We start from the raw sequence: 15231 nt of genomic DNA on the forward strand, positions 1-15231 counted from the left end.
CTCTTGATGTTATTTTTTAAAATGAATTCATGATTTGGGTCAGGTGCACTGAATGAATTTCAAGCTTTTCTTCTTCTCGCATGGGTACCTTAAGATGGAACCTGTGCATCTTCCAGGACCTCACCCAATTCTGCAATTCATATCATAATCCTTTGGTTGGGCTTGTTGCATGCCAGTGTCAAAAGGAATTAACACATATTTAAAATATGAGTTGTTATATTATCATGGAACACACAACAACTGATAGGTTTGGCAAGTGCTTTTGCATAGTGAACAAGACAGTGTCAACAGGTTATTAAAAGGCCTCTGATACATGCTTTATGTTCTCTATAAACCTACTTAAAAATGGATCTGGCACCAGATGATTTTATTTTGTGCAACCACTTGCCAAAATGAAAGTGAGTATATTCAACACATGTTTTTTTCAGTGTGGTCGCCAGACAATAGTACCGTAGTGATGTAAATTGTACTGTCAGAATGAACCGTAATATATTTCCAAGTTACATGTGCCTTCTTTTCCAAATACTGTGAATGTTTTAAAATAATGCTGTGCTGTGAAGCAACATAGAAATAATATAAAGTCAAATGTACCCTAAGTAAAACAAAAAAGCAAGCAATTCAATTCGTTCTCATGCAAATCAAGTAGAGGCCCATGCAAAAAGTGTCATTCGTATTCTTTTTCGTGGATAAACAAACTCATTTCAGAACAAAGCCGAAGCAAATGAAATTAACAAAACAACTTGTGCTGTTTTGGGGGTGTTCAAGGGGGCAGTGCCCCCCTGGCACCACCTGAGGTAGGGGTGGGTGGCGCGTCCACAGCAACCCCCCAACAACACACCCACCCGACCCCCCCTGCCGACAAATACTTTCCAAGGGGCTCTCAAACATATTTGGCCTGCCAATAAAACAAATAAAACACCACCCTACACACCAAAGAAATGTTATGTGTGGTTCCTTGTTTGGAAAAACGTACAGCAAAACAGACGACGGATGCATGTTGACAGCGACCGGCACCCAGCTTCCCAGCACTCCCCGTGACATTCATCTCCCCCACCCCCAGGCAGCAACATTGCGATTGGCCCACACTGCCAGTAATCGCCTGAAACAAATACAGTAAGTATCCAGTGTTGCCCTTTTTAAACGTGTGTGCCTTTTTCCTGCATGAGCTGGTTGCAGATGCTGCCAAAGTGCTTAAACTTTGGTCCCAAATCATTCATAAACAGGAAGTCTTCTCCACAGCCGCTGAAGGACAGTCCCTCCAGTGACTGACACCCGCTCTCTTCTTCCTCGTACATGTACTTATGTGGTTGGTACTCTGGGTGGTCCACAGGGTTTCCGTCAATCTCATGCAGTCTCTGTGGGCGCACACATTAAAATGCCGTTTTTACAGTGTGGGTCCTCATCTGGCTTGTGAATCTGTAGCATGATGTGATGCAAATGTGTCTTTTACCCTGTTGAGGTAATCTGAAATGTTGCGATTGGACAACAAGCTCCTTGCCTGCTGATACTTCAACGAGCCTCCCTGATCATAAAAGGGAATTAATTGTTGCATGCGCAATATGGGAACATAAACTTCAAAAATGTATTCAGACCAACATAATCATAATTTGTGCCCAAGAGGCCTTAAATTCTTTTTATTGTCACACTTACCTGATATGTGTTCATGTTTGCAGACCATGCAGAGTACTGAAATAAAGGGAAGTAACAATAATTCAGCGATTCAGTCTTCAATTCAGTCTTCACTCAACTGGTTTTCCCCTTTGTTTTTGGGGGGCCTGATGTGCAGTTTTATGTTTTCTTAAAATCTGAGGGTGGGTGGGGTGGTTATGACAGTTCCGAATATTGGTCAGTGTTAGAACTAGTCTTACCTTGTTACTCACCATCCCTGAGTTGTAAGTATCCAATTCTTCAATCATTACTGGAGCCACCTTAGCCATCTCGATGAAAAGTGCAAATCATCAATTCAACCAAGTATCGACAAATGACACATGTGACATATATTTCTGTGGTGGAGTGATTGAATATGGCAAATATTTGAGAAGAAGTGGTGTGGTGATAGTGAACTATTTGTTTCCCCGCAAGCCATTATTCAGCTCTGTGTTTTCATTTGGGGTTAAACATATTCACAAAGTGTTCAACTGTCATGAAAAAAAGTTTTGTATATGAGTAAAATACATATTACATTTTGATGATGTCCTCCATAGCATAACTGAGGAAGCTGGGATCCAAATTCCCGACAGTACAAAACTGTGAATTGTTAGCCCCCTCGATAATTGGGGGCTCAGCTTCTAGTAAAAAGTAAAGCGAGATGAGCCAATACCTGCATCGTTCTCTGCTTCAGCCCATTTCTCACAGTTGTATCTAACTCCTTTGAATGTGTCAGCAGCAAAGGTGGCACCGTCTAGCAGAGGTACATCATCAAATAAGTGACTCAATGCCACAAACAGTATGCTTACACAGAAAGTAGCTGTTGGCAAAAGTTGAATCAAGGCAACTTTTTTCTATTTTCATTCCAAAACGGCTCTGTTATGTTCTTAGTTTAGATGCTATTTTTTTTTCCAGGGAATTCACCTTATTTTGGAGATGCAAATTAACTACTGAATCTGGACCTCTTCTGTAGTGCTATGCGTGAAGTGAAGAAGCCTTTTGACCTGAAGTTGAACCGCCGTCATCAACTAAGAACAGCCCAGTCAGTTGCCTCTATTCAAATATTGTGCATGATGACCGAGAAGCCACAGTACACTCAAATGTAATTGTCGCCAAACCCTGCAACGCACACCTTGCATTCTGCGCCTCCTGCTTCTTGGTTGTACTTGATTAGGGTCTGTTGACCCTCATCTTGTTGGACCTCGGATAAGTGCTTGAACTGTTTCCCACATTCGCACACCAAGATAAAGAAGATTACTGCAAAGACAAAAGGCAAACAGTCTGCATTTCCTGTATTCCAAGGATATGTTGCTCAGCCGTACCAATGCCCCTCAAATCAACCCGGTTGGATGATGAGACCCTATGCAGTGCCAGCATCAGGGATTTCCTATACGAGGGAGCCTTGTGGACACATTGACACTGCTCGGTGGCATATTGCATATTTCCATAACTTGTTTTGAAAATTCAGTCCTTTTCATTTTTCTTGGTTAGAAATGATGCAACAGAGGATTTTAAAGAACTAACTGTCAAAAGAGCCATGTATGAACACTTGAAGAATCCAAAACCAAGAAATAAAGAAATAACAGATTTCTGTGTGTCTGTGAAATTCTTTATTTAGTAATCCAGAAAGAACATCTGTGAGGTTAGCTGTGAATGATGTTCGAATGATGTTCGAAGAGGGCCTGGCTCACATTCTCTGTTCCAGCTTATCGTAAAGGTTTGTAGGGTTGAGGTCAGAACTCTGACGCTCATCTTCTAAGAAAGCCTTTCTTTCCCATGCTTTGTGCATGAGAAGACAGTCATACCTTCTTTAAACCTTTTCTAAGGTGTAGAATTAAATTCAAAAATGGATGGATGGATTTTCAAGTTTAACATGAACAGCCGGGTTTCTTTTTGAACCCGATCCCCTGACTGATTTATGGGACTGAGGGAAACAAAGTGTGTCCTATATACACGAAACCTGACCTAACTGCCCAACTCCAGTTGGAATCTAAGCTCCTGACATCATTTACTAAGCCAAGGCTCTCAGAGGCTTGCATTACACAAATACTAAAATGTGTGTTTATCCATCCTTTTTCTCATGTGTTTATTCTCACAAGGGCCGTGGGCTTGCCACAGCCGATCCAAGTTGTCTTCATGCAGTAGGCGGGGCACATCCTGACTCCAGCAAATCGTTGATCAATATGCTGCATGTGTTTTTGTGTGACTTGTAATTATACTTATAAAACCAATGTATTTCTTTACATTTATGTTTTTGGCGGGGAGTGAACTAGATTAATGATATTTGACGTCACTTAATTTGGGAAAACTAATTAAATAATTCAACTTGTAACTCGAAATGCAGCTGTGGCCAGTCCCTCCCACCCCCTCCAGCCCGCCCTGACAGCACTTGGTAGCTCCTTCAGCCAGAGACTGTTAGACCCGCGCTGCAAGAAGGAGAGATACCGACGCTCGTTCCTACCGACTGCTGTCAGGCTGATGAATAAAAAATAACAATCATAATAATAATAATAATTAAATGATGTGAAGGTAAATTGTAAATAGTACTGCGATTTATCCATTTGTGTTCATATTGTATTTAATTGAAAGATGTTTGTTGTTGTTTTTTTTTTCTCTTCTTCTTTCTACATACATTCTTGCTGCTGGAGGCTGTAAATTTCCCCACTGTGGGACAAATAAAGGATATCTTATCTTATCTTACTGTACTTCCAGTCGGTGACTTTTTTTAAGTGGCTCTTCTTTTTGAAAGACTATTATAGTGTTCCATTCTGATTCTTTGACTGATTTTTAATTATTATTATTTTTTTTAGCACAGTTGGAGCCAAATATGAAAGTACTCACATAAAAATAAGAGCAGTGCTGCAAGAATCAGTCCAATGCTGGCTGGTCCCAGACTTGTTGAGAGTGGCTGCTTATGGCGACACACGTTTCCTCCTTCGCAGTCACACACACTTACGATGACAGTATCCTCTCCGCTTAAGCCCTGTTGGTCTTCAATCACAAGGGGCACTGAGTAATTGCCGTAGGCAAGTGTCTTCAGGCTAACTAGCCCAACCTCCTCACCTGGTGCAGGATGCAAAGCAAAGTATTTGGTGGTTTGTAAACTGGAACGGAACAATAGATGTTTACCTGTGGTAGGGTCCACTTTCCATCGCTGTAATTGGGTTGCATCATCACTCTTGAGTGAGACGGTGTAGGGCCCGCCGTAAGGATGCAAGTCCTGATCTTTTGCAGCAAGCATGACTTTGTTTCCACACATTGTAACACTATTATATCTCAGCTTTGGCTTGTTATCATTAATATCCAGAAGGTGAACCAAGATGCTACTCGTGCCTGAGGCTGGAGGCTCACCTTGGTAACGACAAGAAAAAACATTGCACTTTTTTTTGTTTGTTTTCACCAAAGACCAAATAAGAGTAGTTTGTATTTCCTTCATACCATCATCGACTGCAGCAATCACTATTTTGTAAATGTCATCGTGAACAAAGGGTGACTCTCTGTCCATCTTCCCAGTGGTTCTTAGGTGTCCTGTTTTTTTATCAACGCTCACCCAATCAGCAGGATCATCTAACAAGACAAAACTAGAAGGAAAAAAAAAGAAAAGAGTATTCACCCAGCCATACCATATCATGAAGCAAGATATCAGCAATGACAACGAGCAGTTAAAACAACAACAACTTGAAAGTGCAATGGTGTCTGATTGTTTAAGACCAACCTAATTTTGGAAACATCCGAATCAACGTCATGAACCTTTGGAGTGTATAGCAACTTTCCTGGCTCCTCCTCTTCCTTCTCATAGATGTCAACCGACTCTTTGTCAAACTGAGGTGGGTCGTTGACATCAATCACTTTGATTGTGACGTTAATTGAGTCAGAGATGCCTTTGATTTTGGGTGCTGCATCTTTACATACAAATAAAGGCTCCTCATTCTCAACTCCAATCTGAAGGTTAATAAAAGCGGATTCCTCGAAATCTTTCCCCTAGAGGACACACAATTACAAAGTCAGATCTAGTACAGCCACTGTTGAATGAGGAATTGTGAGGTATGGGTGCGATAAAATTACCTTGACGACACTCAGAACACCCTCATTAGTGTCAGGGTCAGTTTCAATTTTGTAATTGTTTTCCTCATTTCCTTTGATGATGAAGTATTTGGCTCGCCAACCGGGGGTATTTGGAGTGTCTTTGTCCTCTATAGCAAGCCTTAAAAAATTCTCCCTTGTCACCATTTCTGGAATTTCAACCTGATACTGCACCGGAGGACGATTTTCATGTTTAGCAACATGGCTTACCATGGATACCACAATTTTTATTGTACTTGCACATTACAACCACAGAGCAACAAAATTCACTTCACAGTTTCAACCCACCCAAGGAACATAAAAAGACAGTGACACCTAACAGGGGGGAGGACAAGACCCAAACTATGCTCCTGTGAGGAGGGTGCACAGTGTAGGGTGAGGAAAAAAACACCTCATCAAACCCCTGTAACATAATAAATACCTGTTTCAACAAAACTCAAACACTTGCACACATGGAAAGGGGTGTCAGTAAAGGGAGATGACGCAGCCCAGACACTGAGGAACAGCCACAATTAGCTGCCTACCACATTGCACAGTGACAAACGACCGTAAGAGGGAGAGGAATCTTGGAAGGCGTTGCGTAGGAGGAGGTAATGTGCGTGTATCTTAAGTGAGTCATGCTTCTGTATGTGTAAGCCTGTAGTCATCACTTCCGCTCATCTCCGACCCATTCGTCTCTGCCGCCTGATGACTCATGACATCATGTTGCCATGGAAATGACCTTGTGGATATTACCTCGCAAATTTCTGATCCAATAACTAAGGTGTGGCAGGGGTATATACATTGCCGTGAAAAAGTATTTGCCCTGTTCCTGATTTCTCTGTTGTTTGTATATTTATCATCCACAACACTTTCACTTTTTAAGTGAAGCAGGCTACAAGAGCTCAAGAAATAAACGTGTCATGCCACGATCCAAAGAAGTTCAAGAAGAAAATGGAAAAAAAATGATTGAAATCTAACAGTCTGGAAAAGCCATTTCCAAGACTCTGGGGCTCTAGCAAACCACTGTCAAAGCCATTACCCATGAATGGAGAAAACTGGTAACGGTGTCAAACAGTCACAGTAGTGGTTTACACTAAGAGTGTCACAACGACTCATCCAGGAGTCCGCAAATAAACCTATAACAACATCCAAAGAACGCTCAACCTCAGTTCAGGTTAGTGTTCACGAATCTACCATAAGAAAGACAAAGGCCAAAATGGCATCCATTGGAGAGTTCCAAACATCTGGGTTCCCTTGCCACTGCTGTCCAAAATGAACACAAAGGTGTGTCTCAAATTTGCCAAAACACATCTTGATGATCCTCAAGAGTTTTGGAAAAACATTCTGTGGACGAATGTGTCAAAAATTGAACTTTTTGGAAGATGTGCACCCTGTTATGTCTGGGGTAAAAAAATGGCACAGCATTTGATAAAAAGAACATTATGCCAACAGTGAAGGAGTGTAATGGTGTAATGGTCTGTGGCTGCTTTGCTAAATCAGGACCAGGACAATTTGTTGTGATTGATAGGACAATGAACTCTGCTGTCTCCCAGAAAATCCTGAAGGAGAACATCCGACAGTCAATTTGCACTCTCAAACTCATGCGCGGGCGGCCTGGTAGTCCAGTGGTTAGCACGTCGGCTTCACAGTGCAGAGGTACCGGGTTCGATTCCAGCTCCGGCCTCCCTGTGTGGAGTTTGCATGTTCTCCCCGGGCCTGCATGGGTTTTCTCCGGGTTCTCCGGTTTCCTCCCACATTCCAAAAACATGCGTGGCAGGCTGATTGACCACTGTAAATTGTTCCTAGGTGTGAGCGTGGATGGTTGTTCGTCTCTGTGTGCCCTGCGATTGGCTGGCAACCGATTCAGGGTGTCCCCCGCCTACTGCCCGGAGACAGCTGGGATAGGCTCCAGCATCCCCCGCGACCCTAGTGAGGATCAAGCGGTTCGGAAGATGAAACTCATGTGCTCTTGGATTATGCAGCAAGACAACAATCCGAAACACACCAACAAGTCCACCTCTGAATGGCTCAAAAAATAAAATTAATGTTTTGGAGCGGCAAAGTCAATATTCCAGATTGAAGCCAATTGAAATGCTGTGCTGTGACCTTAAACGGTCATTTCATGCTAGACAATATGGTGGAGTTGAAGTAATTCTGTGAAGAATAGTTGTCCAAAATTCCTCCACAACGACTCATCACCAATTATGAGATGGTGGACCAGAATTTCCCCAAAGCCATCTGGAAGTCAGCTTCCATGGCCTCATCGAACTCTTCCTACACCCGAGGTTTTCCCTCGGCGACTGCTGAAGCTGGTACCAGTACCCATCAGCTGCCTCTTGAGTCCCACAGGCCATAAATACATTTATTTATAAGGAACTGCAGGCTAACCTCTACAGGTGGATGATGTGAAGTTGGCCAGGGCGATTACAGATCAGCGCTGTAAAGCGGGCACTCTGAGGCCGCCTTCCACCACCACTGTTCGTCTCTGTGGTGACACAAACCTATCCCCCTCGCCCTGTACCGCAGCCCACTGTTTGCCTCTGACTCTATCCAAATACCACAATTGCATTACACTACCTGTGCCAGAACATTTACCTGTTTTTTTTTTAGCTGGTGTAAATTTTAGCTTTTGTCACAAAAATGTCAGGTGGCCAGGGATGTGTAACAAAAAGAAATGCCCATGTGCCACTGGGGCACCCAGCATGACATTGCGTGGTCTGCCTAATTCTCAGACATGGTGAACGAGACTTGCCCCGGCACAAAAAAGAAGATGCACATGGGAAGCGCAATATTATCTGAATTTTGGGATAAATCAGGAAACTACCCACTCTAAACAGCATAATGTCTGTGATTCGAAATACGTTGGCATTGTCAACATCCTCATCGGAAAGACAGTCCTCCACTTCTCCCAGCATCTATTGTGTATTCCGCAAATAATCCATCAGGACAGGTGGGTTCACCGTGACGGCAAGGCTTTACCCAATATTCTTTTTAGATTTCGGAGCCGGCCCGGTGATACAGTGGTTTGCACGTCGACCTCACAGTGTAGTGGTACCCTGTTCCGTTCCAGCTCTGGCCACCCTGTGTGGAGTTTGCATGCTCTCTCAGGGCCTGCGTGGGTTTTCTCTGGGTACTCCGGTTTCCTCCCGCATTCCAAAAACATGCATGACAAGCTGATCGAACACTCTAAATTGTCCCAAGGTGTGAGAGTGAACGCGGATGGTTGTTTGTCTTTATGTGCCCTGCGATTGGCTGGCAACCGGTTCAGGGTGTCCCCCGCCTACTGCCTGAAGACGGCTGGGATTGGCTCCAGCACCCCCCCGTGACCCTTGTGAGGATGAAGCGGATCGGAAATTAATGCGATGGATGGATTTCGGAGCGAAGTTGGTCATTTTGCACAAAAGACCATGCAAGACAGAAATCATCAAGCCAAGGTAGATAAGACAGGGAGGGAGCAGAGAAAAAAAAGTGTCTGCCAACATTGAGTTCCAGAGGAGAAAGATAATTAGTAACTCTAACTTTTTAACTCTTGAACGCTTACCTTCCTTGCTTTGAACATTGGTGGATGACTGTTGGTGTCGATAATATTGAAAGTGACAACAGCGGTGGACGATAGGGAGGGTTTTCCATGATCTTTCGCTTGAAGAATTACTTCATATATATTGAGCTTCTGAAATGACAATTACAATGATTAACATGACATTACATATGTCACTTGGACAAATCCTAACATGTGTCTATGTCGAAGAAAAAAAAACGGTGACACATACATCATAGTCAAAACACCCTTTAAATGTAAGTTGAGCCATTCGGGGATCAATCTGGTGTAAGTCAATTTTCGGAACCTGCGGTGACTGAGATACCACACTCAGGGTAACTGTCGAGTTTGGGCTGTTCTCTTGATCAGGGTCGATCACCTCCATCCTAATTGGCAGGTAGCCTTGGCAAAAAAAACCCCAGATAAATATAATATGAATGTAATTACTGTAATATGAGTGTTCAACGACTTGAGGCCGAAACTCACCCTCGACTGTGTCCTCCCTTACATCAGCGCTCATTTGGGGAAGAAAAATTTTTGGTGCATTGTCATTGATGTCTTTTATGGCAACATCAAATGCTAATTCTCTGTCGATTGCTCTTCCTGTTTGTTTGTCCAAAATGTCAAACTTGATCTGTGAATAAATACATGTTGTACTTGTAAAGGTAATGGTTAAGTAAATTTATGATGCAGCTTGAGCTCACGTGGAAGAAGCTGTGCGTCTCTCTATCGATGGGTTTATGGGCGTAGATCTTCCCGTTTCCTTCATCAAGAGAGAAGATGCCCAGTGGCTCCTTGTCCACGCCCATTCCTCTTATAATATATTTGTGATTATTGTGTTGATATGTCTTGTCATTGAATATCTGAGCAAAAATAGAGAAAAAGAATCACCGTTGAGCCTTTAGCTGCTGGGTTTGATTACCTGTATGCTGATTTGGTTTGCTCAAAATCTTGTTTTCACCTGAGATACGAGTTTCGGGTAAGGCCCTGGGTCTTCCTCAACTAATTCAATTGTAGTCAAAACCCACCTTCTTTTGGATCGGACCAAAATTTCCTGTTGAACACACTTTTACGATAAACACCAAATAGCGATTCATGCTCCACGCAGGAGGACTCCAAAACATAAACGTTACCCGCTTGTCACGCTGGATGTTGTGTCCTCTCTGTGAGGCCACTGCTGATGTGACTAAAGCCTACAGGAACAAGAGAACCCAGATGTCACAGACCTCAGTCAAACATTCAACATTTAATTCACCTTTAGAACCATTCATGCACCTGAAAATGTCAACAGTTTGTTCCCTTTATTTGTGACACATTAAGAGTTGTCATTCACGGTAGTAACAATAAAATAATACTCTTCATCAACCATTGTTTTGACCGAAGATCTACTTTTCTAGCAACCAACCTCCCGTCAACGACCCGTTACCGGTGCTCCAGTTTCCCATTCTTTGCCAGAGCCATCGGTGAATTGTAAATGAAACAAATTTTGAATGAGAACAATTATTATTTAAAAAAGATACAATGCAAACAGTTCTGATCACAAGCTACAATTGCAGACTCCTGACCGCTAACAACTTTCAATGATGCAGGTAATGCAACATCATAGGTTAACGGTGACCCACTTTTATTATTTTATTATTATTATTACTATCTACTGTATTTATGTATTTATTTTGGTCAACGTGAAACTGATAGGATGCTTAGGGTGCAGTGTGCACGTACACAAAGATATATAATAATAACAACATACACACACACACGCACACACAAATCTTTTCTTTTTTTTTCCATTTCCCCCCCAAACCCCTCGTGATCGACTTAAGACCAGTCTCGGGCTACCAGTCGATTGCGATCGACTCATTGGGCATCCCTGCTCCTCATCATAGATACTAAAATATGATTTCCCCTCATCCAAATTTCAAACTGTATTGAATATTTATCTCAATTTCCTGTTTTCGATCGTCAAAACAGTTTTAACATCTCAAAAATTCAACTCAAGTAAAACTAAAATACAGGAGATTTGATTTATTATTATATAAGGGATGAAAAATTCAAACCTGGACCTAATTTCTGGCCACCCCTGACCACAAGAACTGAAATTCTTTGTGATAACTTCTGATGAGTCTGTAGTTAGTTTGGAATTAATTAGAGTATTTATTTGAGTAATTTTGTCAATTCTTTGCAGAATTGTTTTAACTTTAACACAGCATCTCAATTGGATATACTGTATGTCCAGACTTTGACTTGGCCACATCAAAATGTTCATTTTGTGAGCCATTTAGAGACTTCTATTTGAGGTCATTGTGCAGCACTTGAGCGTCATCACATGAACTGCTGGTCGGACTTTTGCTTGCAGAATTTTCCGTTAGACACCGGAATCCAAGTAGCAAGTTGTCCAGGTCCTGTAGGAGCATGCATCTCCAGCCCATCACGCTGCCATCACCATGTTTGAGTGTTGTCATGAAATGCTGTGTTGTTTTTAACGCCTGATGTAACAGGCCACACACCTTACGACTTCTGCAGATAGGCTTGGATTGTTTTTTTTTTTTTTTCATATGGTATGGCCTGACCTTTTCATCAATGTGCTTCAGTGTTGAGCAGTGATTAAAAAAAATTAAGTGTTGTTGCATATTGTTGCACCAACATATTCATTTCCCACAAAGGTTAATTCTGTAATAATGTGCGCTCATTATTTAATTAATCATCAACCACAATGCTTTGTGATTGTCTTTACCAAAGTGTAAAGCTAATTTTTGTGTCGCAGAGTTAAGCACAGAAAGAAAAAAAACATATCATAAAAAATTCAATTGTAGAAGTTACATGCCCCATAGTTTGTGCAATTGGAAATTTGACCAAACTATTCTGGAAAAGTACGCATTTTACGTCACAAAACTCTTCAGAGGCTGAAACACGGCGGCTTGAGGTCGGTGATCAGATTAAAACGCACAACATGTGTGTCGCCTTTCTTTTTTAACACCACCGTGTTGAGGAAACAAAGGAGGAAGTGAATGAAGTCCCCCAATTTGAATGTATTGCAATGTAAGAAAGAGATGCAAGTCTTCATCCTAAAATAAGTTAAAAATAATGCTCATAACTCAAACATGTACTGCAAAGTGAGATCTAAGCTTCTTTTATTTTTCACATATTGAAGACTCACAGCACAGCTTTTTGATACAGCGTCTGTCATTTGCCATCAGATTTTAAGCTGAGGACTCTTTTCATTGCTTTGACTTTTTTCTCTTCACAGCAGTAAATTGTGTGATGGATTATTATGCCAAAGTGAAATGCATTTTGTATGCAAAGTAACTTTTTCAGTCATCTTCCCTCTCCAGTTCCCCATACGTGTCTTTTACTTGTCATCTTACTTTTATTACAATTGTTACATACTTGAACAGATCATATATTTATTTAACCTCCATGTGTGTTAAAGTTCAAATGCTTGTCATCTATTCTGGGTTGTTCAAGTACGACATGAAAGTCATCGAATTTCACATAAAAATTTGTTAATTTTAATTCAAATGTAGCTGGTCATGCACACACAGAAGTGAAATTGCCCAAATGCAGGAAATCAGATTTCCAGATTACATTTAGGCATCAAACAAACTGGACACTGCAAAAAAAAATCTAATCAACCGGCCCCAGATGATTCCATTGAGTGCAACCATAAAATGGAGCAAATCCACCCAACACGTTTTTCTTCTCTTGATTGAAATAATCCAAATGTTAAGATTTGTGAGACTATGTACATTTTCAACAAAGGCTGCATACGATAGTGCTGTATTGCAAGAACAGCCTTCTGAACAAATACACGGCGATTGAACGCAGTTGGACTTCACAGAGGTCAGTACTTTTCTAAGAAGGGAAAAGGCAGAATTCATGCCTACCAGCACAAGCATGGAAAAGGTCCACATCCTGATACTGCCTGCTTGACGTCCTCCGTGGTTGTCTTGTTCACAGCGTTGATACAAGAGAGCACACGAAGCCTGCAGGCAGCCAGTCGCTTCGCTTGACTTCATTGACAAAGGAGTGTTTGTTCACATGCACCGTATTGCGGAATCTTTCTGTATACATTCACCTTGAGTTGGAGTTATGTTCTGGCGTATGCATGTTTCAAGTTTTCCTATCCGAGAAAATGTGTGAACTGAGCTCTACTTGACTTCTGAGAAACAATGCTCTCGGCTCAGCTGTACCCAATTCGGGGTTGCTCAGGTGACATTTTTATGTTCAATCCGGCATCACAGTCGACCCTGCAAGCACGCAAATACTGAATCTGCTTGTGAAGAAGAGCCGTGAGCCCACATACAGAGTTGAGATTGATTGTGAAGCCCGGCTTGTGTGCTGTGAGTTGTCCAAGAGCCTTAAAGAATACACTGTACAGCCAGCAGCTGCATGTAGTCCCAGCATTTAACTGTACTGTGTAATTAGATTGCAGCAGTTTACTTGATGGGCTCATCTGGCACGGTTCTCAGGAAGCACTTCAACACGGCCGCCTCCCATCAACTGAATGCCGACCATGTTAACCCCCAACACATACACTAACGAGCCACAACTTTATGACTGAGTCGACATTCTGATGAGCTCCAATTAAAAAATATGCAGATAATAATGCTCGCGTATGATTGAAATGGTCAGTAATGATTACACCCACGTACTCGCAGTTCGGCACTGGTGGATTTGCATATTTGCGGATTTGGTTTTCTCCTTTTTTAATGGAGGTTGCGAGAATGTTACAAATTGATGGAAGGTGCCTTTTTTTGTCATTTTTAGGTGCACCGTTTCATTCCCATCGTGGTGACTGAAACAGCAAATAAATAACATTAATGATAAATCCCCAATCCCCATTCTGTTCAAATGTGCATGAAACAGTTTGGCTAATTTCAATTTCCTTGCCGCCCCTTCACATAATGAAACAAATAACCTCAACGCACAATGAATCAAAACACGCTGCCATGCACAACTATCTCGGCCCAAGTATCAGCGTTAACACCCTCGGACAATTCAATGCGTCCAACTTTGTGAGAACAGTTTTGTTGTCACAGCGAACAGTCACCCAGTGCACAAAATAACATCCATGGCTGAGTGACAACAAAACTGGTGCCAGCCATAGATCTGTGCATGCTAATGTTTAGTTTCATTTCCCAGCCTAACGAACATTACCCAGGAACTAACGTAATCAGTTAAGATAGTTCTCATGTAAAACGATTATGCTCACAGAGATGAAAGCTTTTACTTGCTGTGATATATTATGCATGTTGCGAGTCACTTGTTGAACATTGTTAAACTTTATGTCTGCTTGACTGGTTTGTTTGTGGATCCAGCAACCCCTTTGCTTGTTCCTCATTTATTCATTCATTCATTCTTTTTCCGAACCACTTAATCCTCACTAGGGTCGCGGGGGGTACTGGAGCCTATCCCAGTCATCTTCGGGCAGTAAGCAGGGGACACCCTGAAGCGGTTGCCAGCCAATCGCAGGGCACATAAAGACAAACAACCATCCGCGTTCACTCTCACACCTTGGGACAATTTAGAGTGTTCGATCAGCTTGTCATGCATGTTTTTGGAATGCGGGAGGAAACCGGAGTACCCAGAGAAAACCCACGCAGGCCCTGAGAGAGCATGCAAACTCCACACAGGGTGGCCAGAGCTGGAATTGAACCCGGTACCTCTGCACTGTGAAGTCGACGTGCTAACCACTGGACTACCGGGCCGTATTGCTTGTTCCTGAGAAAGTTTCCTGAGCCAACCAAACAGAAAATATAGAATATATTGGAGCCCCGGCTCTGGTTTTCATTTTGAATCTTTCAAAAACATTGCTCCAAAGACTGACCTGCAGGCAATGAACTCTTGAGCTGCCACTTTCTGTTGAAATAAACTGCAGCTAAAGCACATAGCTCTCAACTTACATTACACTGCATGTCTTACAGTTTCTCTCGTTCGTCGGTGAACAAAACTGAGTTAGGTTCAAGCAAGGCAAAAGCATA

The 15231-nt window shown here is 42.1% G+C and overlaps 1 protein-coding gene across 4 annotated transcripts; it reads right to left on the reverse strand.

The window, feature by feature from the left end:
- Window positions 1-248: 248 nt before the first annotated feature.
- On the reverse strand, window positions 249-13756 carry LOC127595522 (cadherin-like protein 26). 4 transcript variants are annotated; one of them, XM_052057108.1, is made up of 18 exons: window positions 13135-13756; window positions 10384-10443; window positions 10212-10304; window positions 9955-10113; window positions 9737-9884; window positions 9483-9652; window positions 9254-9382; window positions 5713-5898; window positions 5363-5628; window positions 5086-5228; window positions 4777-4998; window positions 4489-4638; window positions 2780-2904; window positions 2321-2401; window positions 1869-1937; window positions 1651-1686; window positions 1451-1522; window positions 249-1355 (listed from the first exon to the last, which is right to left on the reverse strand). In XM_052057108.1, the coding sequence occupies exons 1-18, from the start codon at window positions 13264-13266 to the stop codon at window positions 1137-1139; spliced, it is 2460 nt and encodes an 819-aa protein (XP_051913068.1). In that variant the 5' UTR covers window positions 13267-13756; the 3' UTR covers window positions 249-1136. The 4 variants fall into 4 exon arrangements, with proteins under 4 accessions (XP_051913068.1, XP_051913066.1, XP_051913067.1 ...); XM_052057106.1 differs by having other exon boundaries at window positions 1869-1928; window positions 4489-4710; XM_052057107.1 differs by having other exon boundaries at window positions 1881-1937; window positions 4489-4710.
- Between the last annotated feature and the right edge of the window lie 1475 nt (window positions 13757-15231).

This window comes from Hippocampus zosterae, chromosome 2, assembly GCF_025434085.1.
Source record: "Hippocampus zosterae strain Florida chromosome 2, ASM2543408v3, whole genome shotgun sequence".
Lineage (NCBI taxonomy): Eukaryota > Metazoa > Chordata > Actinopteri > Syngnathiformes > Syngnathidae > Hippocampus > Hippocampus zosterae.